This window comes from Electrophorus electricus, chromosome 10 (assembly GCF_041902795.1).
Source record: "Electrophorus electricus isolate QZ-2024a chromosome 10, ASM4190279v1, whole genome shotgun sequence".
NCBI classification, from domain to species: domain Eukaryota; kingdom Metazoa; phylum Chordata; class Actinopteri; order Gymnotiformes; family Gymnotidae; genus Electrophorus; species Electrophorus electricus.
The window spans coordinates 28,385,741-28,412,935 of record NC_137506.1 but is presented as its reverse complement, the minus strand read 5'-3'; the positions used below and the strand labels follow the sequence as shown (position 1 = coordinate 28,412,935).

Sequence of the window (27,195 nt, the reverse complement as noted above, 5' to 3'; positions counted from 1 at the left end):
GAGCAGGTCTGAAGCACACGACAGGTTAGGGTTCGGTTTGCCTCGTTGTGCTCTTCAGTGCGGAAGCTAGGTGGCAGCGTAGAGTCTCTTGTTCCTCGTTTGTCCAGCCGGGACGAGGCCTGCGGAATGGCGAGGAAGTAACGGGCTTTGCCCTTTCTGCCCAGCCAGTCCAGCTGTTTTCATCTGTCCGATGTGCTGACATTTACCGCAGACTAATAGGATCTTGGGCAGCAGTTTACACTGGAGACAAGCAAGTTGACGCCGCACCTGCGGCTTTGCTGGGCCTTTCTCGCAGTCTGCCCGCTGAGCTGTGGTGGAGCGGCGCTGAGTCTGGCTCACCTATTCCTCCATTCTTGTATGTCTGTAGTGAACGTACAGAAAGAAGCACAAGATCCGTGTGTGTGTGTGTGTGTGTGTGTGTGTGTGTGTGTGTGTGTGTGAGCTGCTGTTGCTCAGTGCTTGGCCTTTAAAGGTTGCTCTCTGTCACACTGCTCGAGCACGCTGTGACTCCCCGGGCTGTGGAAGTGTCAGTGCCTTAGTGTCAGCATCTGCTCCCCCTTCCACAGCCTGATGGATTCTCTCTCTCTTTTTTGACCAGTCCTGTTCTTTAATCCTGTAGCGCGTTAGTTCACCTGTTTCTCTGCTCCTCCGTCACCTGAAAACACCTCCTCACCCATCAAAGACACCACCACCATCTCATCAGCGCTGGAGCTTGGAGGGGTGCGTAAACGCGCCTCTTTATTTTCTGGTTCTTTTTATTTTTTGTTTTCCGGAGAAAGCTAAAAGCAGCGTTGCCGTGCTCTGCTCCTATTTGTGCCAGATCTGTCTCCTGATAACAAACTGTCAACTTTCCTACTTGTGCTCTCCCGCTTAGGCCCCCCCCCCCCTTCTGGTCACATGACCAAGTACACACTCTCTCTCTCTCTCTCTCTCTCTCTCTCTCTCTCTCTCGCGCTCTCCCCTTCTCTGTGTGTGTGTCTCTATCTATCTATTTATCTATCTCGCTCTCTTTTTATAGACAGAGTGAGTCACGTCACCTCCTGAAACCACCAGCCCGTTTGCCGAGTGTCCGTTACAGCAGAGGCCAGGCACTTCTCGTACCCTGCGCCCACGTTCTTCCTCTCCGCATAACTGTCACCCTGTGGTCAGCCCTGCACTGACCTGCGTGCCAGCATTGCACTGTGGGCCTGAGACCGTTTCAGAGGCGTCGGCGCCCCTGCTTGTGGCCACCAGGCCCAGTGGCCCAGACACTGATTAGCGGTCAGACTGCGGTTGACACTCGAGCATTGCGAGCCTATCGGAGAGCTGGGATGCTCAGGAGAGTGAGTCAGTGCTTTGTAGGTCGGCTGCTGCTCTGAATCGTGCTCAGTTTGCTATCCCCCTCTATGTCCCTCATGCATGTGTGAGAGAGAGTGGCTGATGGACGTATCATGTGCTTGGGAAGAGGACATGCTGTGTGTGAGTGTGTGTGGGCGTATTGCCTAGTTTAGCTTAGTTTTTATGTTCGTTTCTCTCTCTCTCTCTCTCTCCCTCTCTCACACACACACATTTCTAGAAGGAAGAAGTGACAAAATTCCCTTTTATTGACCTTCAATAGAACTTATTGGAACTCATAAGTGAATATAGGTCTTCCCCCTCTTTCTTTTGTAGTGTTGCTCAAAGTTGCTTCACCTCTCTCTCTCTCTCTCTCTCTCTCTCTCTCTCTCTCTCTACCATGAGTAGCTGAAGCTTCACAAGTGCTGGTGTCTGAACAAGAGTGCGTGACTTGTGGGTAGGCATCCCAGCATCCTCCCGAGGCTCACTGCTAAGGCCGTGTACTCAGGCGGTGTGTCCGCACACACACAGAAGGCCCGTCTAGTCCGCCGTAATGCTGTCAACACTACCGCAAACACACTTTGTCGGAGAAAGCGCCTTGCTGTGACGTACCGCTGCGTGTCTCGCTCGCTCGTAAGTGAGGCTGCACAATAGAGTGTGAGCTCTTTTATTGCCCTCAGCATGGAAACGAGTCTCCTTTCTCACAGCGAGCCACTTTAATCTGCTGCAGAATGTGAATAATCTGCTAATAACATCAGCCTGTTATGTGAGTAACACGCCAGGCCACACAGGCTAAAGTAATCTGGCTTAGAAATTGTGTGTGCGCGCGTGCGTGTTCGTGCATCTGTGCATGTGTGTTGAGGGGCAGATGTGAGCACAAAGATCAGTGTGTCCTCAGAAGACACTAGCTTAGTACGCATGCACGCACACATGCGCGGAGTTTTACCTAACCACTGTGATTCATCCATTCTACTGGGAAAACTACAAATTGCACCTAGGAGACCACGGCAGCTCTTCAGTGGTCCTAACACACTTGGGCAAATTGAAAGGAAAACATGCAAAATGTTTAGCACAGCTTGTTATTTATAGCTGTCAAAAGCTCATGTGCTAAGCAAGATGTGGGCAGTGTTGCTCTTAGTGCATGTTCACTGGACCGTTTTTTCCAACCTTACTCCTGCTGTTTCTCTCTCTCTCTCTTTCTCTTTCTCTCTGCTTGCATTCCTTAGCCCCAACTGCTGTTCTTTCTTGTACTGCATCAGCCTTCCATTTGGTAGTGCGCACAGACGGAAGCCCATATAGAGGCTTTCGGGGGGGGCTGGACAGGACATGGAGACCGCTTCCGGTGGCTGTGATCTGTTCGGCGCTCTCGAGCGGAGTCGGGTCCGCTAGGAGTTTATTTCTGGTGATCTGCTCCGATTTTAGCTTGTTGAGAGGTGTGGCCCACCGAGCCGGTTCTGCTCCGACATCTGGTGTCCTGCGTGTGCCAGCACGGTCTGACGGACCCCGAGCAGGCCAGGCCTGCCCCCCCCCCCACGCGCACACAGACAAACGCACAGGCCCAGTAAGCCCTCTAACATATGTCACCCCCCTGCCCCCCCAACTCCCTGGCTCCTGTACTGGGGCCCCTCGTTAATTAACCGCTATGAGAGGTGGGGTGGCGTGCCCCCGCGCGACCTTTCGCACCCAGGAGCAAGTGTGAAAGCTCAGGAAAGTGCATGGCTCCTCCCTCACTCTGCGTGGCTGCCTCTCGGTCTCCTTCGGCTCGGCCCAGGCTCAGGACACTAACGCGGGAGGGAGGTCACGCGCCATCCCTCCTGTCACACTCCTCAGTTCGCTCATTCATCCGCTGAACAATCACTCCTCAGTGCTGTGCCCTAAATCCCGGCTTTAAACCGATTTTGCTGAAACTTTTTAACTAATGATACTTGAAATGAATACGTGCGAGGCAATCGGAGCTAATTAGGACGACTCCTCGCACAAGTACAGAAACATTAAGATGACATACTGTTCATTCAGGATTACTTTAATTGGGCCAATTATTGTAATTTCGGTCGCAATTATGGTCAGAGATAAAAGAGGCTTTCTGAAGCACGTTTTGTTCGATTCCCTTTATGCATACAGCCTAATAAGGCTTTAAGTATCACGCTTCAAAAAATGGGGTTGGGTGGGGGGGGACATTTTTTTCCACACTTTTGAACTTCTGTGCCCTTGAGTGAGGGTTTCTTTCTTTCCCGCGGGCTTTGTGCTGCCTCTCTACGTCCCTCACGTAGCGAGCTTGTCTCAAGGAGCTTGTGCTGGTCCTAGAACAAGGCAGATATGCCTCCTCTTCCTCTGTGGACTGGAGGCTGTCATGCCGTTGGGTATAAGGAGCAACCCGCAATGTAATAGCGTGGCATCGTTCAGCAAAGTCTATTTCACAGAGGAGTGGAGTACTGTGTCTGACAGGACATGCAATGAGTAGTGGGCTGGCTGAGCGAGAGAGAGAGAGAGGCTGTGTGCCGAATAGGGGGACAGGAAAGTGTTTGTAACACTCTTCAGAGAGCATGCTGGGACAGAGGAATTGGTTTCGGTGCTTCTGTTCTCCCCATTGTCATATAAAGAAAAGCCCCTACATGACCTCTCCAGTTTTGCGACGGAACGATGACGGAAGTGGAAATGAGTGAAAAATCGCAACAGTGCCTGCACAAAGCTGTTTATCACTCACTGAAGTAATCCTGCAGATGAGATGATTTTACAAGGAAAGGACAGTCCTGAACCTTCCAGGCATCCAGAAAACACAGTCCATAAAGATGAGTGCTTTTCATTGGCCCCTTCCTGTGCGATTCTGAAACACGCAGCCTTTGATGAATTCAAAGGTAATTTGAAGGTTAGAGGACGTTCTACTCCACAGTGCCCGATGCCCGAGAAACACGTTGGCCAGAGGCGCAGATCTTCACGTTACTGGGCTCCGTTGTGAGCGAAGAAAGGTTGTGGTGGTATAAATAGCTGCACAGGTCTGCAAAAGGTCAGCGATAACCTTTTGAAAAGGCACGGAGGCCCACCGCGCCGTCAGTCATCCAAGGCCCAGAAGACCTCCTGGGGGACAGGGATGCAATATGGGACCCACCGAGGTCACATGCTGGGAGGTGCTCTCTGGTAAGGAAGGAAGAATGACAGAAATGGAGAAAATGACAAGAAAAAAAATGGCAGCACACTGAGGATATCTAGCTAAAGAACAGCGTGTAATAGCTCATGCGAAGGCTATGACATTCAATCGCTTTTTAAATTGGTTCGCATAGGAGCAGTTTTGGGTGGAAGTGATTTATGATGTTCGCTCAGTTCCGTGAAGTTCCTCCTAGTTGTTACCTAAGTTGTTACCTAAGCTTTCCAGTTTCTAGTTCGCTCTTGCGCACAAGGTCAAACAAACGGTAAGGAATGAATCAGCTTCTAGAATAGCCTTCCTCACTCTTCATGAGTAAGCCCACCTTGCTGGCACAGTCTGTAGGCTGTGTATGCCCTTCTTCTGAAGCCAATGAGTAACAAACTGTTTTCCTGCAATGGGCTTGGCGCTTCCTGAATCTCTCCCTACAAATGGTCTAGGATGTGACATTTTCCAGATGGTGAATTATACATAGACTGTTTGGTGAAGTTGCTCAACTTAGGCCAAAGTACCTCTTTTGTGATCTCTTGAAGCCACCTATCGCCGGACAGCCTTCGGAATACGTCTTCTGTCATAAGACTTAATGCACGAGGGATAGACCTAACGCCTCGCGCACACACACCAGCTGTGGAGTGGCTATTGAATAACTCTTGAGCCCTGGTTTATAAAACTGGTTTTGTGTATAGATGAGTTTAAGGGTTTCAGAGGATTCTAAGAGTTCCAATTTACAAATATCGTTCTGCGGGTTCAGTTCCGTTTTATTGACTCGCTGTTTTTTCGACCCTAATGCGTGTTAGTGTCCGGTTCTACCTGTTTAATTCCATTCCGGGTCATTTCCGTCATGTGACTGCTGCACTAAAGGTCTATTACTGATCTCATAAAGCTTCCTCACTCCTGCAACGTCCCTTAAACTGGAGCACACTGCGCTCTTCTTCCCCAGCCGGTGTGGCTCCCTGCGTTCGCTGCAAGTTTGCTGCGCAGCCGTAAACATGTTTGCTCTGCCTGCTTGATTGAGCGCCTGGCACGGACGCCTACGGGTCCGCATGCCGACGTTCCGGCCGCTCCCACCAGCGCCACCTCTCCCGGAGAGCCGCTGGCTGCCGCCAGCCGCCCGTCACGCATCATCCAGCGACTGTTGCTCTTTTGACGGCAGGGATGTCAGTTGTCGTCCTGAGGCTCACAAAATAAATGCGTACGTCTGGGCCTCCTACGGTAGCCGGGCGGCGCTTGCCGCGAGCATCCTCGTGCTGTGCACGCACGGGTGGCTGGATGCACGGTGCAACTTCGGGCTGGGGGGGTCAGGAGAGGGACGTGCCGCTTCTCGTCAGCTTCTGCTGTTCTGTTTTGGGTTTTTTTGGGGGGGGGGGGGGGTTTGTAAAAGGAAGCGGTGGAAGAAAGAAGTCAGCGCTGGGATCGATCAGCATTTGGAGAAACGCGAGCCAGAAGCCTCCCGTGCAGCCGGTGTTTAAGGCGTCCGTGCCGCGGGCTCAATAGCGCCATCAATAGCGCTATTGTGTGGTCGGCTGCAGGAGTCCCGGTGTGCTTTTATCTCTGTTTATAAAGGCAGGGGGCACGGGGGTACTGAATCTGAACGTTTTCAGCTGACGAAACTCGGCAGAGCTCGGTTTCCCCTGATGCCACTGCTCCCATGAAAGATGACGGATAAATGCCTCTGTTCATTTGCATATCTCTCCCAAAGCTAAAAAAAAAAAAAAAAAGACAAGAATGTCAACAGCAATTTGGAAACAAATTGACGTTTGTGCCAACTTTTCCTTCCACATAGAATCGGGGGGGGGGGAACCCTCTTTTCGATGTGGATGTACCCCAATGGCTAGAGCTGATGTAAATAGCACTCGGCACGTGTTCGAGCCGGAGGACGCGGAGACATTCATCCCGAACAATACGCTAGCAGCTTCGTGCTTTGACTGCCAGCGGCGGGGAGCAGTGTTGCTATATGTAGCCCTCCTAATCTGGTCTGTGAAAACAAGCTTGCATGAAGAGAACGAGCACCAACACGTATCTGCCGAGGGGGAGATGGCCTGCTATGAGTAAGCACCCATATGTCCTCGGTGGCTGACCAACAGACACCCCCCCCCCCCCCCCCCCCCGCACCGGTCTGGCTGCTTTTCGGTTCAAGCCGTTGGAATGAGCGCATCACGATGCTGTGTTTACGGCCGCCCGGGCCGTTTTGGTGCGGGTGTTGTACTTGGACGCAGCCCGTGGCGGGGTGTTTGCTGCCTTTTTGCTCCATGCCAGATTAAATAGAGCGCCTTTGCTCAGCTCTTTCATGCCCAAGACCATTCAACAGTCTGCACAGTGTTGGAGCACCGTGCGCGTGCGCGCGTGTATCCTGTGTGTTTATGCATTTGTGCTCTGTAAACAAACCACACGCATTACCTTTTGGAACACATTAATTACCAGCTCATCATACTGCTCTAGCTATGTGGAAGGGAACCCGCGCAGTGTTGCGTTTAAACCCGTCACGATTAGCAGAGATGGCAGACCCAGTAAAAATGACTTTAAATTTGTGGTGTACCATATGATGGTGGCATGTATTTAAACAGGATGTTGAAAAGGCAGTTGTTTTGCAAAGGTACAGCTAAACAGTATTATTAAGTCGTTCATATCCAATTTATTTTGAGATGTTGGCTCAAAATGCAGTTTGAATATGATGTCAATCTTGGAAGTTCTTAACTTCTTTCAGTTACAATTGTGTGAATAAGATATGAATCATTTGTCCAAATATGGAACATATGCACATCGAGGCTGTTCCTGGAAGCTCTGATGTATAATTTGATCTTATTTAGCCATAAGCCATAAGAGAACTTCCTTAAAAGCTGGTCACTGGAGGCATGCTAGTGAGTGGAGTAATGTGTTTGGGGCGGTGCGGTCTTGTGACAGAGGAAGTCTCTTGAGAGACTCTTGTCACTGGCTCCTGTTTGTCTGTGAGCGAGCACGCACACACACACACATTCTCACACGCACACAGTCTCACACACGCAAATAAACAAGCCCAGCTGGACTTCGGAAGAGACAAGCCGGCCAGTCCGGCCTAATCCAGTGCGTGGGAAACGAACCAAATTTCGTTTCCTAACTGGCAACACATCCCTTCAGCCCAAGCCCTCCCCCCTGTCTGTCTGTGACATGGACACGCCCCCCCCCACCTCTCCCCCCCCCCGTCCGGTGTCCGCCACACGGAAGGTCGGGTGACGGCCCGCGCTGTCGAGGAGCGGCCTTTGGACGCGGCGGAGGTCAGCGGCAGGCGCCGCGTGGGCCTTTGTCCAGCATGCGCAACATCTGCTTTCGCCGCCATCACCTCGCCCACGCAGCCTGCCCCCGCACCCGCCCACGAGCCCGCCTGCCCCGCGCTAGAACGCACTGTTGCCCTGGCTGCTCACCGCGTCACATGTCCGCGAGGCTCAGAGGTCAACGGAGAAACAGATCAGAACGGTCGTTGCTGCCTTACCACAGCAGTGTAGAAAAACCCCCCAAAAAACCCCACAAATGCAGCCCTAGGCAGAGCTCCTGGAGCAACACCGACAGAAATCCTTCTGACTACGTTTTCTACATCGTAAAACCTTGCAGCTAATTTATTGTAATTGTAATAGATCAGAAACTGTAGTAAAATAATTTGAGTTGTGAGTGGAATGGTTCCTAAATCAAGTTTGGAGCTTGAAAACGCCAGGAAAAAGTTTTTTGGGGTTTTTTTTGTTTGTTTTTTTTTTACTGGGTATTGTAGTAAAGGAGTGGCATTGCGGTAAAGCCCCAGCTCGGTGCAGTAGCCTTCCCCGGGCCCGGTTGTTTACCCCAGCACTCCACTTCAGCTGTGCGCTGCGGACCCAGAGCTGCAACGCCCCACCACTCCCCTCTCCAAATGGAGCCAATTTCACCCTTTCAAACCGGATTGCTTAAATCAGCGTAGCGAAAGCGCGCCAAGCTGTGAGCTCAGCCAGTACGTGGTACAATCCGCACTCATTACTTGGGAGAGGGGGAACAATAACAGCACGGCCTGTGCTTTCGACCAGCTGATAAGATGGGAAATACCAGCACAGCCAGTGCTCCCAGTATGAGAGGGAGACGGAGAGGGTGGTGGTGCACCCAGAATGTCTCAGCAGGCACAAATGTTGAGATGCATCTGATGTGCATTCCCATGCCTAAAAGCATCTTATCTGAAACTCTGACACTGTAGTCTGGCGGGCTCTGTCGAAGTAAAGCCAAAAGCGCGTGTTCAAAGTTTTGAGTGTTTTGGGTCTTCCCAGTTTTGTCTTTTCTCGGCCGTGGTGTTTCAGGATTTCGAAAAACATTCCCACCACCAAAGACGTGGAGCCCTTGCTGGAGATTGATGGTGACATTCGCAGCTTTGAGGTGTTCCTGTCCTCTCGAACGCCTGTGCTCACGGCCCAAGACGTGGACATGTTCCTGCCCTGCACAGTCAACCTGGACCCCAAACTCCGCGAGATCATTGCTGGTATCTAGACACGCGCGCGCACACACCCCTGCATGCCACCAGCTGCCAGATTCGCTTTAAAAAGTGACCTTTCCAAACTGCTCAGACTTAAGTTAAGACTCATCAGTCGTTAAACGGGCCAGATTAGGTAGAGCCAGAGCGCAGTTATCCTTTTACGCGCCTCCGTGTTGTGTTTGTGGAGCGCAGATCTCCACGGCGAGGTGTGCTCAGAGCCCACGCCAGCCCTGTAAACGATTCCACCCCTCAGCCCAGAGCATGAAACAAGGGTCCCTATTGTGCTCACCTCCAGGATGTGAAACACTGCGGGAAATTGACTCCTCATTTCCGAGGCACTCGGGCTGTTTCTTACCCCGAGCAGAAACGTATGATTACTGCGCACAGAAAATAAACGCCGTCTGACTTTTTCTGGCATGTTGCACTGGTAATCTGCTGAATCTTTTGGGAGAAGTCTGTTTGGTCATCAGTGTTTGTTGTTTTGAGAACCAACCCACAGAGGCTTTTCTTCTTTCTCACATAGGACTCACTAAAAATGCTTTGAGTCATTTGGCTAAAGTTAACTGTGAGTAGTGGGAGGATGGGATTGTGTTCTAAGCGCAGGGTGAGATTATAATCTTGTATCTCCCCCCCCCCCCCCCCCCCCACAGATGTGCGTGATGTGCGCGAGCAGATGCACATCGGAGGAGTGAGCTATCCCACGTTGCCCCTGCAGGAGGCGCCGGTGCGTCCGCCGTCTGTGTTCGGCCAGGCCCCCGCCGCCTGCTCACCTGCGGCTTCCTTCGCTGTGGGGGGCCTGCTCCCCACGCAACCTCCCAGCAGCTATTTCAGCGGCCTAACCGGGCCACAGCACCCCTTCTACAACCGGGTGAGACGCATCCACACACCCCCCCCCCCCCCCACACACACACACACACACAGCCGTAGGCACAATTGCTCATGTTCAGTGACCCATTTTCATGAAGTCAAAAGAAGACCGCAACCACGTGCTTTTGCGCACCGAAAAGCGCAACATCAGGTCCGGCTCCTCCAGAGTGTCTCTTTCGTCCCCTTCAATAAGTTGAGCTCTGTTGTGGTTAACCCAGTTAAGCTGCGCTTCACAGCTTGTGATTTTCCTTGTGACATTTTGCGTTGCTGTACTGGCTTGTCTTTTGTTTAACCCTTCCTCATGCACTCCTCATTCATTCCTTCTCTCTCCTCCACCTCCTTAGCCTTATTTCCCTCATCATGTTTATCACCTGCCCCGACATTACCCCGGCAACTCCCTCCATGCCCCTTCCCACCCACCCTCCAAATTGGCCTTCTCTAAGGACCTCAGCTCTGGACTAGTAAGTATATGACCGACCTAAGAACTGTAGGAGAGCTCGGCACCTCTGGAGTGCCTCGCGCTGTCTGTATAGAGTTGACCCACAGAGCCATCTGAGCATTTTAATGTGGATCAGGGCTCCTTAGATCAGGGCTTCTTAATCCTTGTGCTGGAATTGCCATTTTTGTGTTTTCCTGATGCGGTGTTCAGCACCTGGTCATCTACATGAACTCTCTCCACGGCGTTAGATCAGGGTGCACTCAAAACCACTCAGTGCGCTGGTGTCGAGCACCCCTGGTGTTTGGCCCATAATCCCAGATGTACCCTTGATGCGCTCCTTTTCCATCTTGGGTTTGTTTGCGGTTACTTTACACTATTACACTTGTTTTTAGCTTTGAAGTCTGAGCACACTTTTTTTCTTCACTCTCTCCCTACGCCACTGTGGTGTAAACCTTCTGTTTAAGTTATTTTGTGACAGATTTTGTGGAGGTAGAAAAGAGCCGTTTAGAGCTCATGAAGTTTACAGGCTGCAGAAGTGCTAGTGCGTTTCAAGTTCCCTCACACCCGAATTCCCTGCCCTCGACTGTGTGTGTGCACGTGTGTGAGGGTGTATATCTACACGTGCTTCTATGCTCACATTGTCTCCTCTAGTCTCTCTCTCTCTCTCTCTCTCTCTCTCTCCATTCTGCTTCACATTTTACCCCTCCTCTCTTCCCTTTGTCAGGGTGTTATCAGAGAAGATGTCTCGGAGGGTTCCCCCTCTCTGGTACCCCAAGAGTGTGACACTCTGCGTGCGTGTGTGAGAATGCGGTTCACGTGTTCACGTTTTATGACTGCTGCTTGCTCATACACATGTGCGTGCGCGCATGCACACACACGCATGCACATTGCACGCACTTTCTGTTAGAATGCACGATGACATGGGCTCGTGTTGTCATACCCACCCTTTGTGTCGCGCGTTCTGTCCTGTATCGTCCAGCTTGCCTGCCCGTGTGGGTATATTAGCCTGGTTGTCCCGACACTGTACTAACGTGCTCTGCTGGAATGCAGCATTACTGCTGTGTGGCATCTTGACTTTGTGAGCATCTGAACATGATGAGTGATACAGACCAGGGAGTGGATCAAATGAACAGCCCACTCATGCAATTAGCTGTTTATGCCACCCCCAGTCTTATATCATGGCGCTTTTATTCTGCGTTAGTGACCATTTAATAATCTCTCTCTCTCTCTCCCTTTTGGTGGCTGGCTCTATTGCTTGGGATTAGTATCAGCGGCCCTGGGTTCGTGTGCACAATGAGAGCTCTCTTATCTCCAGGAATAAGACCCCATTTCCCCTCCTGCAATCCCACCCTCTGGTTGGGGTGGGACACATCTAGAATGCAACTTTTGCTTCTCACTCTGGGGAGGGAGCAGACACGTGCACTTCCTTCTGTCTGTCTGTCTCGCTGTCTCTCTCTCTTGTGCTCTCTCTCGCGCTCTCTCTTTGTTGCGCTCCCTCTCTCTCTCTCTCATGTGCTCACTCACCTATTCAGTTCTCTATCTACTGTTTCCGCAATCCTATGAATATAGTTCATGTGTTCTCCCAATTTTATCCTTGTATGAAATATATCTATTTATATTTTGTGTGTCCACGTGGCAGGTGGAATGTTGTGGAGAATTGGGTTGAAGTATGCGTTCAGGGATAGCACTGTTGGCTAAAGCGCAGCCATGCTACTGCCCTGACATTTCTGTTGTTGTTGTTGTTGTTGTTGTTGTTGTTACTACTACACATTTTATTATTTAGAGGTTTATTTCTGTTTAAAGGAGTAAAGTTGAGTTTGAAGTTTATTTGATTTTCATCTTATACAGTTGGTACATTCCACTTGCAGTAAAACTATTAAAAATTGAGATAAAGGTTGTCAATATGATTTTAAAAAATATGATTTCAACTCTTAAATTCAATTTAACCACTATAATTCATACATGATGTCCCTTATACCCCCTCGACAAAATCTCTACTCTCGTCTCGTCTCCTTACTCTCAAGCAGACCAAATGTCAATCCCCGAGAGCGAAGCAGGTTCCTTAGACTGTCTCAGTCTCACATGCCACATTCAGTACCCAGCAGGCTGTTCACTGCTGAGATTGTGGGTCTAATGTTTTCTGGCATCGTATGGCAGTGTTTCAGTACTAGACTTTTGGGATCCCAGACACTGCACATTTTCTGCTTTCCTACCAGACTGTCCCTGATACAGCCCCAGAAGAGCGGGTCAGTTTCCTGTTGAGTTCAAACAGTTGTCACCATAGGAAACTCTCAAAACTGTGCATGCGCGGCCTCAGACTAGGGACCACTGCCGTACACTAGCGTAAAAATTTAGACCCACTATCAGAACGGCCTCAAAAATGTTGTAATTTGTCAGATTAATATATTTAATGTCAGTTATTAAAGGCACAAGAACGCATAAGTTTCGGTAGTTCTACCATAGAACGTTTGTGCTGCCTAGAAATAGGCCACAATTCATAGTAACTGCTGGGCGCTCAGCTTTCACTTCTCACACCACTGACCTACAGCATGAATCTTATTCCTCATTTGGCCTTGCCAGTGGGAGTTTGTTATTGGAAGGGATTTCCCAGACCACCAGCTTTCATTATCTGTTTCCAGAACAGCGCTGGTGGCTTTGCAATGACACACTGTTTTCAGTGCGCATGGACAATTTGGCTCGACCCTGCTAGGAGTCCGATTTCCGGCCGCCACCATTCTGAAGACGGCAAAGAGATGAAGCTTCTAGTTCCCTTGTAAACAGACAGGTTTAGTGTATGTTCAGCTACCAAGGAGACCAGAAATAATGCATTTGACTTGGCCTTTGTGAAGGCCAAGACACTGTAATGCCAGAGCTCTTCACCAAAGTGATGTACAGTACAGTATTATGTAGTGCACTCCAGTAATATTGATAAAATGGTGAATTTGCAAACGTGAAGTCCAGTATTCTGAGTTTTAGAAATTCAATGGAAAATGCTGGCCGGAGCAGTTTACCAGCAAATGTGTTTTTCTTCCTGCATGAACATGCTTGCTGTGGATGAGAGGGAGGCACTGCATAGTTCTCTTGGTGAACACAGCTGATGTTTAGAACAGCTGTTCCGTAAATCATCGTCTGTGGAATGTCTTATATCAACAGCAATCCATTAAATGCTCTGGCCATCTCTCTCTATCGTTGGCTACCCAAGACAGCAAGTGTATTTAGGAGTACGCAGCCAGTGCAACCCATCTGATGATTCTGGCACTGCGTTCAATTGTGCAAACAGCTTTATGAAGGATGTAGACATGGTGGGCTGAACAGAAACAGAAATTAAACTGCCGTCATACTGCGTTCATACAGTTCGTTCAGCATTATATGTAGCTGTATTTGGTTTGGGTCTCAGAAGAGGGGCTCACATTAATCTTTAAATGTTCCTCAAGTCTTCAAAGTAAAGAGTAAGGTACCATTAGTGCTGGAGACTTTTTTTCCTGGCCGGATACTAATTGGCTCCATTTTACGTTCACCAAAACTCGGGTCAGACTCATTACAGGTCATCATAGTGAAGTACTGTTGTGGTTTCATACCACACAGATTTGAGATTAGGTCAACTATTAATCTGAACCCTAGACCTACGAGGGCCCAAATCAACGATAAATCTGAACCCTAGACCTACGAGGGCCCAAATCAACGATAAATCTGAACCCTAGACCTACGAGGGCCCAAATCAACGATAAATCTGAACCCTAGACCTACGAGGGCCCAAATCAACGATAAATCTGAACCCTAGACCTACGAGGGCCCAAATCAACGATAAATCTGAACCCTAGACCTACGAGGGTCTTGCATAAGCTATTTTTTCCCTTAAATGTGGCTGCTCTCTTGGGAACAAGTGGACCAGCATGACTGAAGGGGGATGCTTCTCCCTTAACCAAGCTTGAGTATGGAGGCTGTGAGAAAGTGTTCAATACAAAGCCCAACAGGCCTCTGAAATCACTATCAGTTAGTCAGCTACTAGTGCTGAAACTGAACATGGAGAGGCAACATTTAGAAGTTTGTTAAAAGTTTTGAAAACAGTTAAACGATTGGTGAAAGGATTGAAACAATTGTAGAGGGATTCAACTGATGTTTTGAAACAACTTGCTATTAGCTGTAGACAGTTATTTATATTTTATACATATTGCCCTCTATGTATAGTGAAAGAGCATTTGGCTAATGTGGTTGTATCTTAAGAAATGTTAATACAAGTAAGCAATGCCAAAAAATGCTTCTGGAATTTATGGGAGTATTTGGTTGTTATGGTAACTTTAACACTAAGCGAAGCCTCTCATGTGCAGAAGATTTTGTTCTGATTACATCTGTTGTACAAGGACATTGGTGTGTTCAGTGAATTGCTAGATTTAGGGCGCATATTAACAGTTCACTGAATTCTCAGTTCTAATTAAATCATTTGGATTGACGAAAGACTCTACATAGCCAGTATGGTCCTTGGAAATTCTCGGGCTCGGACACTCCCTGTCGACGAGGGGAGTGTTTGAAGAGACGATCGCATTTTTTCACGTTGAGGCTTTTCATACAAGCCCTCAAATCTGGGCTACCAAATTGATTTCTGATGACTTCGATCCGTGCCATAAACCCCTGGCGTTTCTGAGGGGCTTCCATGTCTGCTGGCATTCATTCCCCCATTGCATCCCGCCACCTGATTTCACTAATGAGCACTCAAAGAAGGGATCTTAATTAGTGACTTCAGGTGGAGTGGTGCATAGTTGGAAAGAATACCCGCAGTCACTGTGCCTCTTGATGGAGCCAGTGGAGTGCCATAAATAACCGAGAACATGTGTTCTTCAGAGAAGGCTAGCTAGCTTTGCATGCTGCTCCGGCCTGCTCTCCCATTCTCCGTTATATGGTGCAGACGACGTCCTCATTGTCTCTTTGATAGCACTGCCTGCATGCGTGGACGATGTAGATAATAGGAACGAGTAACTGTGTGTGTGTGTGTGTGTGTGTGTGTGTGTGTGTGTGTGTGTGTGTGTGTGCGCGCGCGCGCATGCAGGGATCTGGTTCTACAGTGCCTTCTGGGATCCTCAGCTCTCTCAGTACCGACAGCGTGTGTGAGCGACTCAAACAGATCGAGGGCCTGGACGCCAGCATGCTGAAGCAGTACACCAACACCATCAAAAAGGTATTCTTTAGTGAGACGGCACCCATGCCTGTTCCACAAGCATTACACAAGCATTGCCTCAAGTGTGTAGACAATGGACCGACCTCTGTGAAGAGATGTTTTGCATCAGTAAGAGGCCTTGAACTACCCCACATGTTCACTGATGTCTGGGATCTTGGCCAATGGGTGGAAGTCACATGACAAAAAGTAACATGTCACTTTCGCCCACCGCTGTAACACCATCTGTTTATTTTGTAAAGACCAATCTTATCATCTACATGTGGGGAACACAGCTTTGACCTTAAGAGTTTGTTTTCCACTGAACGCCATCTGAGGGATGGCGATGACATGAATAAAGGCCCAGAAACCTCCCATCATACCACCTAGCGGCGGAGCAGCAGTGGCCCCCACACTCAAAGGTCTCCATTGTAGCGGGGGATGGAGCTCTTCATCACCCACATCAAACCAGCGTGCACCAAACACAAGCGCGCCATTTGTTTTCCCAAAGCCCTCGCGGCCCCAGAGAAATAAAACGGTTCACGGTAGCTTCAGGGCGCCACTGAATGGCACGAGTGTTGGTAGCTCCCAGCATCTGACCGAGGTCATCTCGTGACTGTCTGCAAACCGCAGGCGAACATCAATGGCCGGGTCTTGTGCCAGTGCAACCTGGAGGAGCTCAGGACGGAGATGAACATGAACTTCGGAGACTGGCACCTGTTCAAGGCCACGGTAAGGGCTCACTGCCTTTGTCCAGCAGACCCTTCGAAACGCACTTCTCCCCCAACCAAATTTTTCTACACCTCCTTGTGCATCTTTTGCCAATTTGTAATGTTTAGGGGGTTTCATGCATCACAGCATCACTGCCCCCACCTCCCGATGGGAGGCTATTTGCACAATCCCTCTTTCGAGAAGGCGTCCGGCGCGAGGCTGAAATCAGGAACACATGTAGCTTGTGTTGATCAGATTTCCATTTGTGCTTCCACAAACGAATGTTGTGTTGCCAGCAAGCACGCAGCCATCTGGTCCAAGATGGCGGCTCTCCCAATGAAGGAAGGTTATTGTCAGTGGGAGCTCAGTATCCACTCAAAGATCTGAATAGCTTGACTTTTACGAGAAAGTAGCATTCTTTAGGCTGAAAACATGTCCATGAGGCCAAGTGGTCTGTATGGTCCTTGCAGTTTGGCTGAAGATACTGGACTGCACCAAAGTGCAATATTCACTGCCTAGTCAATAACATATATTACAGACATTTGTTCCATTAAGGATGCTAATGACTGAGTTTTTTTTACAGTGATGACTTTTATACCTAAACTGGGTAATGTGCTTTTTACGTTACTGTCAGTATATCCACAGCCAATCTACAAGCTACATGTACAGGTGCTTCCATTGCAGCTAAACCTGTTTTAAACCTTAAAGTGCTCTAGTAATCAGTAATCAGACTCCATCCCTCAGTGCCTCTACCTTACACTCGGGCTGGGCAACCGAAAGCTGAGTGCTGTGTTCCGCTCTTTCTCAGGTGCTGGAGCAGCGGCAGGCAGAGAGCCAGGCCCTGCAGGACGAGTGCGGGGGAGGCGAGACGCGGGGCGCCCCCGCCTCCCTCCCAGCCGCTCCCCCCTGCGACGGAGCCCTGCACTACAACCTCAACCTCAGCTTCGAAGAGCTCAGCACGGCCGGCCTGGATGAGCCCAGCAGGCAGGCCAGCAACCACTGGCCGGTGGGTGGAGAGTTAATGCTCTAGCCCATCATATAAATAATCCAGTCCTTCCTCTGGCCCGCTGGTACACTCACACAGCCCTTAAGCACAGCCTGTCCACTTAGAAAATGGCAGAGGCTCGTCATTGACTAAACAACCAAAGGGGAGTTGGACCTAATAAAGTACCTGCTATATTTGTGAATGTTTGCATAAAGTGTGTTTATAAATGCCATTTAAGTGCGGGTAAAAAAACACCCAGCACCTGGCCTGTCATAAATGGGTTATTCCACTACAGAGGCCTTTATACGCTAACTTACACAGAGTACAGATTTCCAGTACGGTGCGGCAGATGACTCTGAAGCAGTTGGGCTAGGGCTAAATAGTAACCCAACACACTCCTGTTTGTTCGAGACATGGTAGCCTATCTAAGGCCACCTAGATGATGGGTGTACCTTAAAAATTGGCCACTCGGTATAATACACTACCATGTTCATAAATATAGATAAGCATTTAGTCACTGAACAACAACACATCTGTCATAAGACACACACATCGTCAGAACTCATTTATAGATCAGGTGTTCGCTACACATGCTGTCCTATAATTGTAAGTACACAATCTGCCACCGTTTTTTTTTTTTTTTTTTTTTTTTTTTTCCCTCCTCCCCCCGCCCCCCCCTCAACCTAAGCTTTCTCGTTTAACACAGAAGCAGAGTCTAGCTTCTGCTTTTCAGTAGTGTATTATCAGAGGGAAAACGGCCTGTGGTTTACTGGGTGACAAACGGAGTATTCTTTGACCTGGATGAGCAGAGGAAGTGAAGAGCTGACCTGACTCACTCTCTCACACATACAAACACACACACACTCGTGTGTTGATACGAGCGGCACTTTGTCACATACGGATGGCTATTTCTGGTGTTGCTCTGCTCACACTCAAAAAGTTGTCACTCATTTACCATATTTACCAAGCGCACACAAGCAGAGAATATAAGGTTTTACATTAGTGTTAAAGCCATGAGTGGTGGGCTTCTTTTTTTTTTTCTTTTTTTTCTTTTTTTTTTTTTAACCTGAGCTCTCTGCATGCATGTCTGTCTGTGTTTTGGTGTTGACCCTGTAACTCCAGGCTGCGAGTCACAAGACTTCCAGCATGTCCAGCCTGAACTCTCAGGAGTCCTCCAACGACATCAGCAAGCTGACAGACAGGCAGCAAGCAGAGTACCACAGCGCCTACCAGGACTACATCTCGCAGATGGCCCAGCTGGAAGCGCCTGGCCCCAGAGCCGAGAGAACAGCCCAGCCCCTGCCGGCCTATCTCACCTCGGCCAGCTCCGAAGACGGGGCCAAGGAGGGCGAGCAGGAAGGTCGCAAGCCCAAGAGAAGCCCCAAACCCGGGGACGTCATGGCAGAGCATGCGGCCGGCCTGGACGTGCTTCACCCCATCACTGAGGAGGACGAGAAGTCTGACAGCGGGGGCGCTGCACCACAGTACCGCAGAGTGCTCAGTGAGGAGGACGAGTCCGGGCCGGAGGACACAGACGCCACCCCGCTGCTGTGGGAGCTGCAGCGGAGGCAAGCGTGGCCAGCGGGCGGCCAGCGACTCGTCCCCGCAGCGACAGCGGTGAAGGGCTTCGCTCTGGCCATGGCGCTGGACAAGAAGGAGTCATCGGACTCTGGCATGAGGTCCAGCAGCAGCTCGTCTGACCCCTCCCTGCAGGACGAGGAGAGTGAGTGGGCCCAGGAGGAGGAGGAGACGCATCTTATTGAGCTGGACCTGGATAGCCCGGTGCCCAAGTGCCTGCCCCCGCGGAGCCTGAGCCAAGGCCTGCAGGAGGATGCGGCCGCCGCCCGCATGTCCATCTGCTCGGAAGCGCCGTCCGAGGGAAGCCTGCCGGCCAGCAGCCCCGAGGAGAACTGGCCCACCTCGGCCGTCACCAACCTCAACCGCGCAGCCAGCAACGCGGCACAGGCCACCAACAATAACAACGGCGACGAGGGCGCCCCCCCCGACAGCACACCGCTCATCATTGGCCCGGGCTCCAGGACTGATGCAGCCAACCAGAACCTGCTCGCGGTTCACGTGAAGATGAGAGCATCAGCCAGGGGGGATGCCGACCGGGGCGAAGAGAGGGAGAGTGTGCTCTGAACAGCTGCTTCTCCGCACACACCATGCTCCTCAGGGAGGGTGAGAACCGGAATAAATTCGGTCTGTTACAAGTAAAAGAGTTTGGGGTACATTATGTTCACGTGTTCGCGATGGTTTAACAAACCAAAAACGATTCAGGGTGGAAATGTTACCTTTTTAAGTCATGAATTTAAATATTAAGCTTCATTTCAGCTAAACCCACTATCAGGTACTGACACAAAGGAAAAGGATTGTGGCTGTTTATTTTGATGTTACACATGGTACCTGAAATTGACATTGCCTACACATCTCATGGTTTCAAAGACATGGCTATAGAGAGAACTGAGTCATGTGGTCCCTGGGTTCACTGAGAATTAAACAAGGGTCACGCTACTGAGTGGCTCAGTCCAAAATCATATTAAATATTTTGATTAAAGGGAATCTCTTGGAGTTTTCTGAAAACCAAAAGAACATGGACTACTTTCCATTTGTAGTAGTTAGGTGCTAGAAAGGTTTCAAATAGGCAGTATCATCTGAGATCGTGGTGGCTTAGGTTAAATGTTCTGGAATTTTTGTGGTCAATTTGCAACAGGCTAGCTCCACTATATCTAGTGGTGTATAAGTGCTAGGCTGTTATCACGTAGAGGACATAAACTTGTTTGTTGTGGTGGTGTGTGTATGGTGACCTATACCTTGTGATTCTTCTGTGCACTGAAGGATGGAGCTTTACCGTTTACTATTTATTAATCGTTGGTGAAACTGTGGAGATCAGTGTTTAGGTTCAGGAAATACGAAGCCGCTTCTGTATGAATCTTGTATACGCTGTATGTGAAGAGCAGTCGACATTTCCTCAAAATGCATGACCATGTTTAAGGAAGTAATAAACATTTCGAACAGGTTTTTTTCGTATTTCCCCCTCCTCTTTCGTGCTATTCAAATGAAGCGGAAGACATGCGCAGATGTATACGGTGTTGACTATACGCGGGGGTGACGCTGCACAATCGGAACATGCAAACGATCATACATGATCCCGAAATTGCCTCCGACTCAACTATGTAGAGCGGTTTCTGTGTTACTCGGAAATCGGGATATGCTAAATAAATCGTGTTATGTATATAGAAAAGGTAATCATTAAAGACCAGTTAACATTTATTAAAAACTATTGTAGATCGTCCAGTAGGTGGCACACTCTTCATACTTTGGCCTATTCCAAAGCAGAAGGTGTAGGGGTCGCGGCCAGTTGTACGTCTGGGTTGTGAAATTCTTTCCAAGATGAAAAGTGACCGAGATGGTTAGCCTACAGTTTTGTGGACCGTCATCTAGAAATTCAGCGGAGCCATGACTTCATTTAATCTGACATTGACGCAAATCACGGAGATAACGTCTCAGAATTGCATGTGGTCGGGTTGCTTAACGGCGAGTGTCTTCGGCTGATCCACTGGGCTCTTGTTTTTGAGCATAGTTCTGCTTCCATTAACTCTACCAAGAAAATATCATTATAAATAACAATTATAGGATAAACAGTCAGCCGAGCTCCTGAAAGGTTAGGCTGGGTCACCAAACCCCGTTTACATTAACCAGTGAACAAATGGCTTGGCTCAATCACCTGTGCTCGTCAAAGTATTGGCTCCCCACAAAAATGGCTGGATTAACGTTAGGCTAAAACGAGATCTGCGGACCGGAAAGACGCTCCAGATGCGTTTACCAGTCATGGAGAGCCCACAGGACGTAAGCAACAAAAGGCAGGTATAAACGTTAAACAGTCTACCTTCACACGACGCTTTGCAAATAGATTCCCCGTGCGTTGAAACGCGTTTTACCCCTATTTTAAAGCAGATAAATCTAGGTTACCGTGACCTTATTATACATTTAGAAAGATGGCCTGTAGACACTTCTCTACCAGTTTTCAGGTTCCGAAGTCAGACCAATATCCTACATCGAGTCTTCGAAGCATCTACAGTTTATGCAGGCTGAAGCGTACAGTAAAGGACAGCTGTTTGGCACCTGCAAGACAGCGACACTTACACAGGCCTACATCTACAGATTACAACAGACAAACGTTCAAATAAAGCATTTGATTTATTTTTTTTTTATATAAAAAGGTACGATTTACAATTACTTTTATAAAAAGTTTCAGCATAATTAAGTACAACATAACACTTTGCAGCTTGGTAGTCCAATTTCTGCAACTATACAAGATACAACTCTGAAAGAGTTCACAAGATTTCACGCGCTTATGTCATATTCAACGTCCAGTCCTTCATGTGTCAAAAGAATGACGCTTCTTGACAAAAACAGACTAAACTTTTTACAGTAACTAACGACGTCGTCTCCTATTCACACTGCATCTTCACGAAAAAGCGAAGACTTCTCACTTAAGAGAAGGGCCTCTTGTGACATTTCATCTTTCATTCGTTTTCCCTCCCATTTTCGGGAATATAGTGCTTCTTCCTCTTGAAGAAAAAAGACTAAAGTCTTTAGATAAATAATCAATGTCCGAACTGATAACACATCACAGATTGTCCTTTTAGATGCAACGTCTCTTGATTTAGTTGAAGAAAAAAAATCCAGACCGGGAACAGAAATTGAGGGAAAAAAGTCAGTTTCCAGGTCCTGTGTGTTCATGTCTTAACCAAACACCTGCAAAAGATTGAGAAAGAGAGGCGCATTTAGAAAATGCAAACAGGGCAGAGATCCGGACAGCCTGGCGCCAGGGGGGAAGCCGCACTTCTACCATTTAACCAAACCCTGCGCTCCAGATGTCCGCACTAGCGCGGCCAGGAGCCTTCGGTTTGGGGGCGGGAGGGGGGGACGATTACGGTGTCAGCACAGGTTTAAAAGAAGTCTTTGAGAGTCCATTGAAGATTCAAAGCTTTTGTCTGCTTTATTATTTTCCAAGTTATTGCATCGCTCAGTCCGAGGGCTATACGCGCCGATCTCGCATCATCTGGTCACATTTGCAATAGCAACATTTGATCAGTTCCCATTTTAGTTCTACCATCAGCACGATAATGCATCATAAACGGTGCATTTACCTGATTAACGGTAAAGTGTCCTGCTGTCCTCTGTGATCAAGTCTGACTGAAACTCCGGCGTCTACAGAGAAAAGACGACAGTCGGTCATTTTTCCGGTTCAGGCTTAAATTGGAAAAAGCCACAGAATTATCTAAACGTATCGGCATAAACAGCCGCTTTATCACAAGCCATTTCGTACATTTATACCACATACAGCTACACCATAAACCAGTTCAGTATAAAGTGAAACCGCATTTACGTCTAGGCTCTCGCGCGTTCTTCTATGGAGCGCGCCCTACGGTTTTGCTTAAATACGTGCGTGCGGGGTAGTTGGCGAGATCCTTTACCTGTAAGGACAGGACACTGATGTCCGTGTTGAGCGTCGTCAGGGGTGTCCTCGACGACGTGCCCTGCCCCGGCCGTGGGTGATGGAGACTGGTAATTGCGGAATTGGAGTCAAGTGCGATCTGCAGGTCCAGAATGTAGTCGATTACGTGTTGCAAGATTTCCATTTTGCTCACGTTCTTGTTCTGCGGGATGCTCGGCACCAGCTCCTTCAGTTTGGAGTAGCAGTCGTTCATGTTGTACAGCAAGCTCAGGGGGTCGTCCACAGGGGTCTTGCTCCGAGAGATCCCAAGACTATGCTCCGTCATGCTCGCACCGTTTTTCCGGAAAGACCTGACTGGACTTATTGCTTTCATACTGACACTTTGCAAAAAAAAAACCCACACTCGACGATTTTGAAAAGACAATTTTTTTTTGGGGGGGGGGGGGTGTTGTTTGTTCTGCTTCTAGTAGCGCCGGTGTTGAAGCAAACGCACTGGATTAACAAGCTGTCATCGCCGAATATATACCCAGCTGGGTGGGTTTGTACGCAGCATCTTAGATGCCGTTGATTGGTCGGATGGGCTGTGTCAATCAACACTTTCCTGCTACGGGATAGGCCAATGAGCGGAGCGCCCAAGTCCCGCCCAGGCCTTCCGCATTTTTAACCAGTGAAAGCGCATGAGTAAGGTGGCGCTGACTGCTTTCAGCTTTCATGGATAATTCCACAATTCACTATACCTGTTTCTGATCAGGAGAATTGGTCTCTTGCAGCGAGAGACTTGTTTTATTCGAAGGTCTCACTTCATTTAATAACAACGGCCAAAATATTGGCAGACAGAAATCAGTCATCAAACACTTGAACGTTTTATTGTTCAGTTTAATAATGTCAGATTGTAGATTCTAGACAATAAAACACAAAATGATTCAGTTGTGACCTATTCCTTATCTGACCCTTATTATATTACATGTTAGGGTTAGAAACATATTTAGGGTTGGAAGTTCCTTACCGTTGGTGATGGGCTATACGTTAAATACTACCCATATTGGAAAATTCATTTCTTTCTATTCATTTTTTTTTAAATTGTGAATGTTAATATTTTACACGTTATTTGATCGTTTATATATTAAGTGAGAGAGATTCCTTTAAAAGACATCGTTAATAAGGTCAGTCTAAACGTGAGTGTTGACAGCCGGCCTGTCAACAGGACTAGTGTACGTATTCCGGAGGGACATGTTCCTGGCGAACAGAATTTAAGGAATGTGAGTTGCACTGGAATTCTAGGGAACGATGAGCGTAAATGGAGAAATAAAACCTATTTCCTAAAATGTATTCCTGGGGAAATGCATCACAACATATTATTCAATAATCTGTGGCACTAGATTTATGATCGATTCTGATGCAGGTCTTTGCTCTGGAGAGCTCATGTTTATTTAGCAAAAACGTTGATTAAAGATTTTGGTGTTGGTAAAAGAGACTAAAGCTATTGAGTGTGTGTCGCACTGTAGACTGGTCTGTGTGAAAATCAGTCGACAATAATAACGGAGAACTCCAATATTTCCTGTGACAAATAGTAATTAGGGAGTTAAGTGGGAGACAAATCAGGGTTCCGACTGAGCTCCATCTGATCAAGGAGCCGCTTGCAGACATGTGTTGGAATGCCGTGTAGTGCTTATGTGCTGGAACGCATTGTTTCATTGCAAACTCATCATCAGATCCCCAGCACGTTACTAGCAAAGCTCCTGCTACAGTTGTTAGCATCTGTGGCTACACTTAAGCACACTCCTTTTAACAAGAAAAAAAAAGTTGTTTAAAATCTCAGTTTTCACTTATTTGTAAATCTATCCATTTGCTATCTAGTCTGGTATAAAGCCCGCTTCAAGCTGGAAAACAGCACTCCGAAGGGGGCCATACACACCCAGACGACCCTTGTGCAAGTCTAATATGATCTGGGATTCCTTAAATCGTGTCCACATCTGGTGCATTTGGCTTTTTTCGATCGTCTCCCTCGTTCTTTTTGTTCTCCCAGCTGTGCACATTTCGCACAACGTCCTGACTGATCCCTGACAGGTGATGAATTGGCACCAAGTAAGCGGCGGCGCGGAGCAGCGCCGCGAGCCTCAACACTCTCGCAGACTCTCTGGCGCCAGGCTCGTGACGTCACCCATTCACAGCAGCCCTCCAGCCAGTCCTCGCGGCGCCGTTCGGGCGGCTGCCATGGCGACGGGGGCCGTCACTTAGCGCTGGTTCTCAGCTGATCAATGGGCCCGAGTGCTGAGAGATCGGAGTTCAGCTCGTCACCTCAGCCCTCCTGCGCTCCGGGGCCCGCACACCTGCGTCGATTTGCATTTCTTGGGTTACATTTAACTTAGAAAACTTGTCGTCCTTTCAGAGCTGTGCAAGAAGAGACAACAATGGCCACATTTAAAAGAAACCAGGTGATATAACGTAGTTTGCCTTAAGTTACCTTCGGTCACGCTATCCTACACACAGCGAACCCACACGGCTGACACCTTTAGATAGTGCTGGTTTGCGTAATTACGCATGAAAAAAAACAAACAAAAAACCATTCCAGTCGATTGGAGTTTTTACTATTCCACTCGACTTTGTTCGTGGATCACGATCGCCTAAACCTAAGATGCGTCTCGTAGATATTTTTCTTTGGCCAAATGTTGCAGCCACAGTGCCTCAATCGGCTGTTTCCAGTGGTCCTAACTTGGAGTGCTTAAAGATATCTGTATTGAAAGTTACATTTTCCTTGTCGCACACGCTTCTTTTGAGTAGGAAGATGCCAAAAAACCCACGATAAAGTTGCCAGAACGTTGAAGAGTTCTCCGGGGGCCGGCGTCAGAGTGTCTGCACCGCCTACCACGCTGTTCCAGCTCACTGCAGCTGCACACATCTCCTTCACTCTCCCACTTCAGCAAAACCAAAGGGAATGGGAATTCCCTGAAAACTAGCTAGCTACACTTATTTTTCCCCAAGGAGCCGTTCGCTCTGGAAGAAATCTTTACCCGCCCTCTAATCATCTTTACATATAAACCCATAACACTATTATTTTGTCGTGGCTCTACAGCGACAAAACTAACGCCGTGCCTATTCGGAACGCGTTTAAACTTTAGCCCTGTTTTGTTGGGGGGGGGGGGGGGGGGGATTCTTGCATAAATTCAACGAATCGTCTCGTTAACATTTTATAAGTCTGCAGTGGGCTCATCGTATGTCTTAGTCTAAATTCGCGCAAAACTTTGCCGACGTGTCCAAATAGTCCCGTCTAGTCCGAATCCCCGCAGCGCGTTCGTCTATAATTAAAAAACGACGTTCGTTTTTGACCGGATTTTCTCTCCTCGTCGGCGTCCGATCCACCGAGTCATGGGTCTGCGGCGAAGAGCGCTGGTTTGTGCGCGCCGATCTCCGCACCTCCCGAGCAAAAAAAAAAAAAAAAAAAAAAAAAACCCAAACAAACAACAAAAAAAAGCTCCTCCGCTGGAGCCCGAGCACGTTCCCACGCGCTCGTCGCGTGCAGCAAGTAAACGCGTGGCGCGCGACTCTTGTACAGACGCGGAGCCCGTGGGCGTGGCGTTGGCGGAGCCCCAGGACCGGGGGTCGCCAAACGTTACCGTTCAGCGTGGTTAGCTTTCAACACTTCCACTTGCGGGACTATTAATCGCGGTTTTAGATGCAGTGTTAAGTATTAAACGTTGCGTCAATGGGGCTCCATCGCCACCCTAGTTAACCTTTCCGAATCTGTTAAGGCTTAACACGTTTCATAAGGAAACAAAAACGCGAGATAAAGTTGAAGTCAGAGATAAAAGTGTCGTGCTCCTTTTATAATACTTGGGTAAGATCAGTAGCATTGTGAGACTTTAATGTGACACTCAATATCTCTTTCATAACGAAAATAATCATGCACATCCTATGGAACAAAGATACAAACAAAAGATAGCTTGGTGACATAAAGGCAAGCTTTGGTGTGCAAAATTTGAAGTGACCTTGTTATTGTTATATAACTGTGAGAAATGTGAGTCGAATTGCAGTAATTTGCAGGAAATCTCCAGAGATCCATACAGAGGCATTTTAAATGTGGAAAATACCAATTTCCACAAATAGGATACCAAAAGCCGTTTCATTATTTCCTGATATCATTTGCCCGATGTAATTATGACCAGCACCGTGTCTGCTGTTAAAGAAAAGGAAGGTTTTTTTGTCTCTGAAGGCCTAGAAGGCTGCAGAGTAAATACAGAAGAGACACACTCATTAGGGAAGTTGAATCCTGAAAGGCTCCTTTCATGGCCTGAGCACCACAGTCTCAAGTGTCACACAGGAATCGAGAGTTTTGTAGGAGATCTGAAACCTCCTGACACTATCTGATCCGCCATCAGCCTGCAACTGGTTGGTTTTTGTGGTAGCATTTGCCACTCCGACTTCCCTGGCTTTGTTCTCAGGGTCCGTCGGCTAGCACTGCGTGGCCTGGCTCTGTCGGTGGGAAACAGCAGGTTTCTCTGGCGCCACTTCCTCACTGGGTTTAGCTCTCCTCGAGCTCTTACTCAATCCTCGTCTCTTTATATAGCACAGTGGGAAGAGTGGGCCAGCGTGGGTCACTCCTTTTGAGTTGAAACAGAACTGGAAACTGCAAGTTAAGCGAGAAGTCAAAACCTAACCTTACCTGAT

The 27,195-nt window shown here is 48.4% G+C and overlaps 2 protein-coding genes across 9 annotated transcripts in view; one reads left to right on the top strand and one right to left on the bottom strand.

The window, feature by feature from the left end:
• Nucleotides 1-20,086, top strand: part of kidins220a (kinase D-interacting substrate 220a) — a 34,748-nt gene extending 14,662 nt beyond the window's left edge. For 3 of the 8 annotated variants that reach the window (XM_035533036.2, XM_081721638.1, XM_035533033.2), the window contains 8 exons: nucleotides 8,743-8,921; nucleotides 9,566-9,783; nucleotides 10,127-10,243; nucleotides 10,946-11,020; nucleotides 15,266-15,394; nucleotides 16,004-16,102; nucleotides 16,890-17,087; nucleotides 18,189-20,086. In XM_035533036.2, the coding sequence (XP_035388929.1) occupies nucleotides 8,743-8,921; nucleotides 9,566-9,783; nucleotides 10,127-10,243; nucleotides 10,946-11,020; nucleotides 15,266-15,394; nucleotides 16,004-16,102; nucleotides 16,890-17,087; nucleotides 18,189-19,208 (2,035 nt within the window). In that variant the 3' untranslated portion in view covers nucleotides 19,209-20,086. Of the gene's footprint in view, nucleotides 1-8,742; nucleotides 8,922-9,565; nucleotides 9,784-10,126; nucleotides 10,244-10,945; nucleotides 11,021-15,265; nucleotides 15,395-16,003; nucleotides 16,103-16,889; nucleotides 17,088-18,188 lie in introns of those variants that run through there. The other 5 variants (XM_035533034.2, XM_035533037.2, XM_035533035.2 and 2 more) reach the window with 5 other exon arrangements.
• Nucleotides 20,087-21,247: 1,161 nt separating this feature from the next.
• On the bottom strand, nucleotides 21,248-23,004 carry id2a (inhibitor of DNA binding 2a). Its single transcript, XM_027012890.3, has 3 exons — nucleotides 22,550-23,004; nucleotides 22,223-22,283; nucleotides 21,248-21,827 (listed from the first exon to the last, which is right to left on the bottom strand). The coding sequence occupies exons 1-2, from the start codon at nucleotides 22,901-22,903 to the stop codon at nucleotides 22,227-22,229; spliced, it is 411 nt and encodes a 136-aa protein (XP_026868691.2). The 5' UTR covers nucleotides 22,904-23,004; the 3' UTR covers nucleotides 21,248-21,827; nucleotides 22,223-22,226.
• Between the last annotated feature and the right edge of the window lie 4,191 nt (nucleotides 23,005-27,195).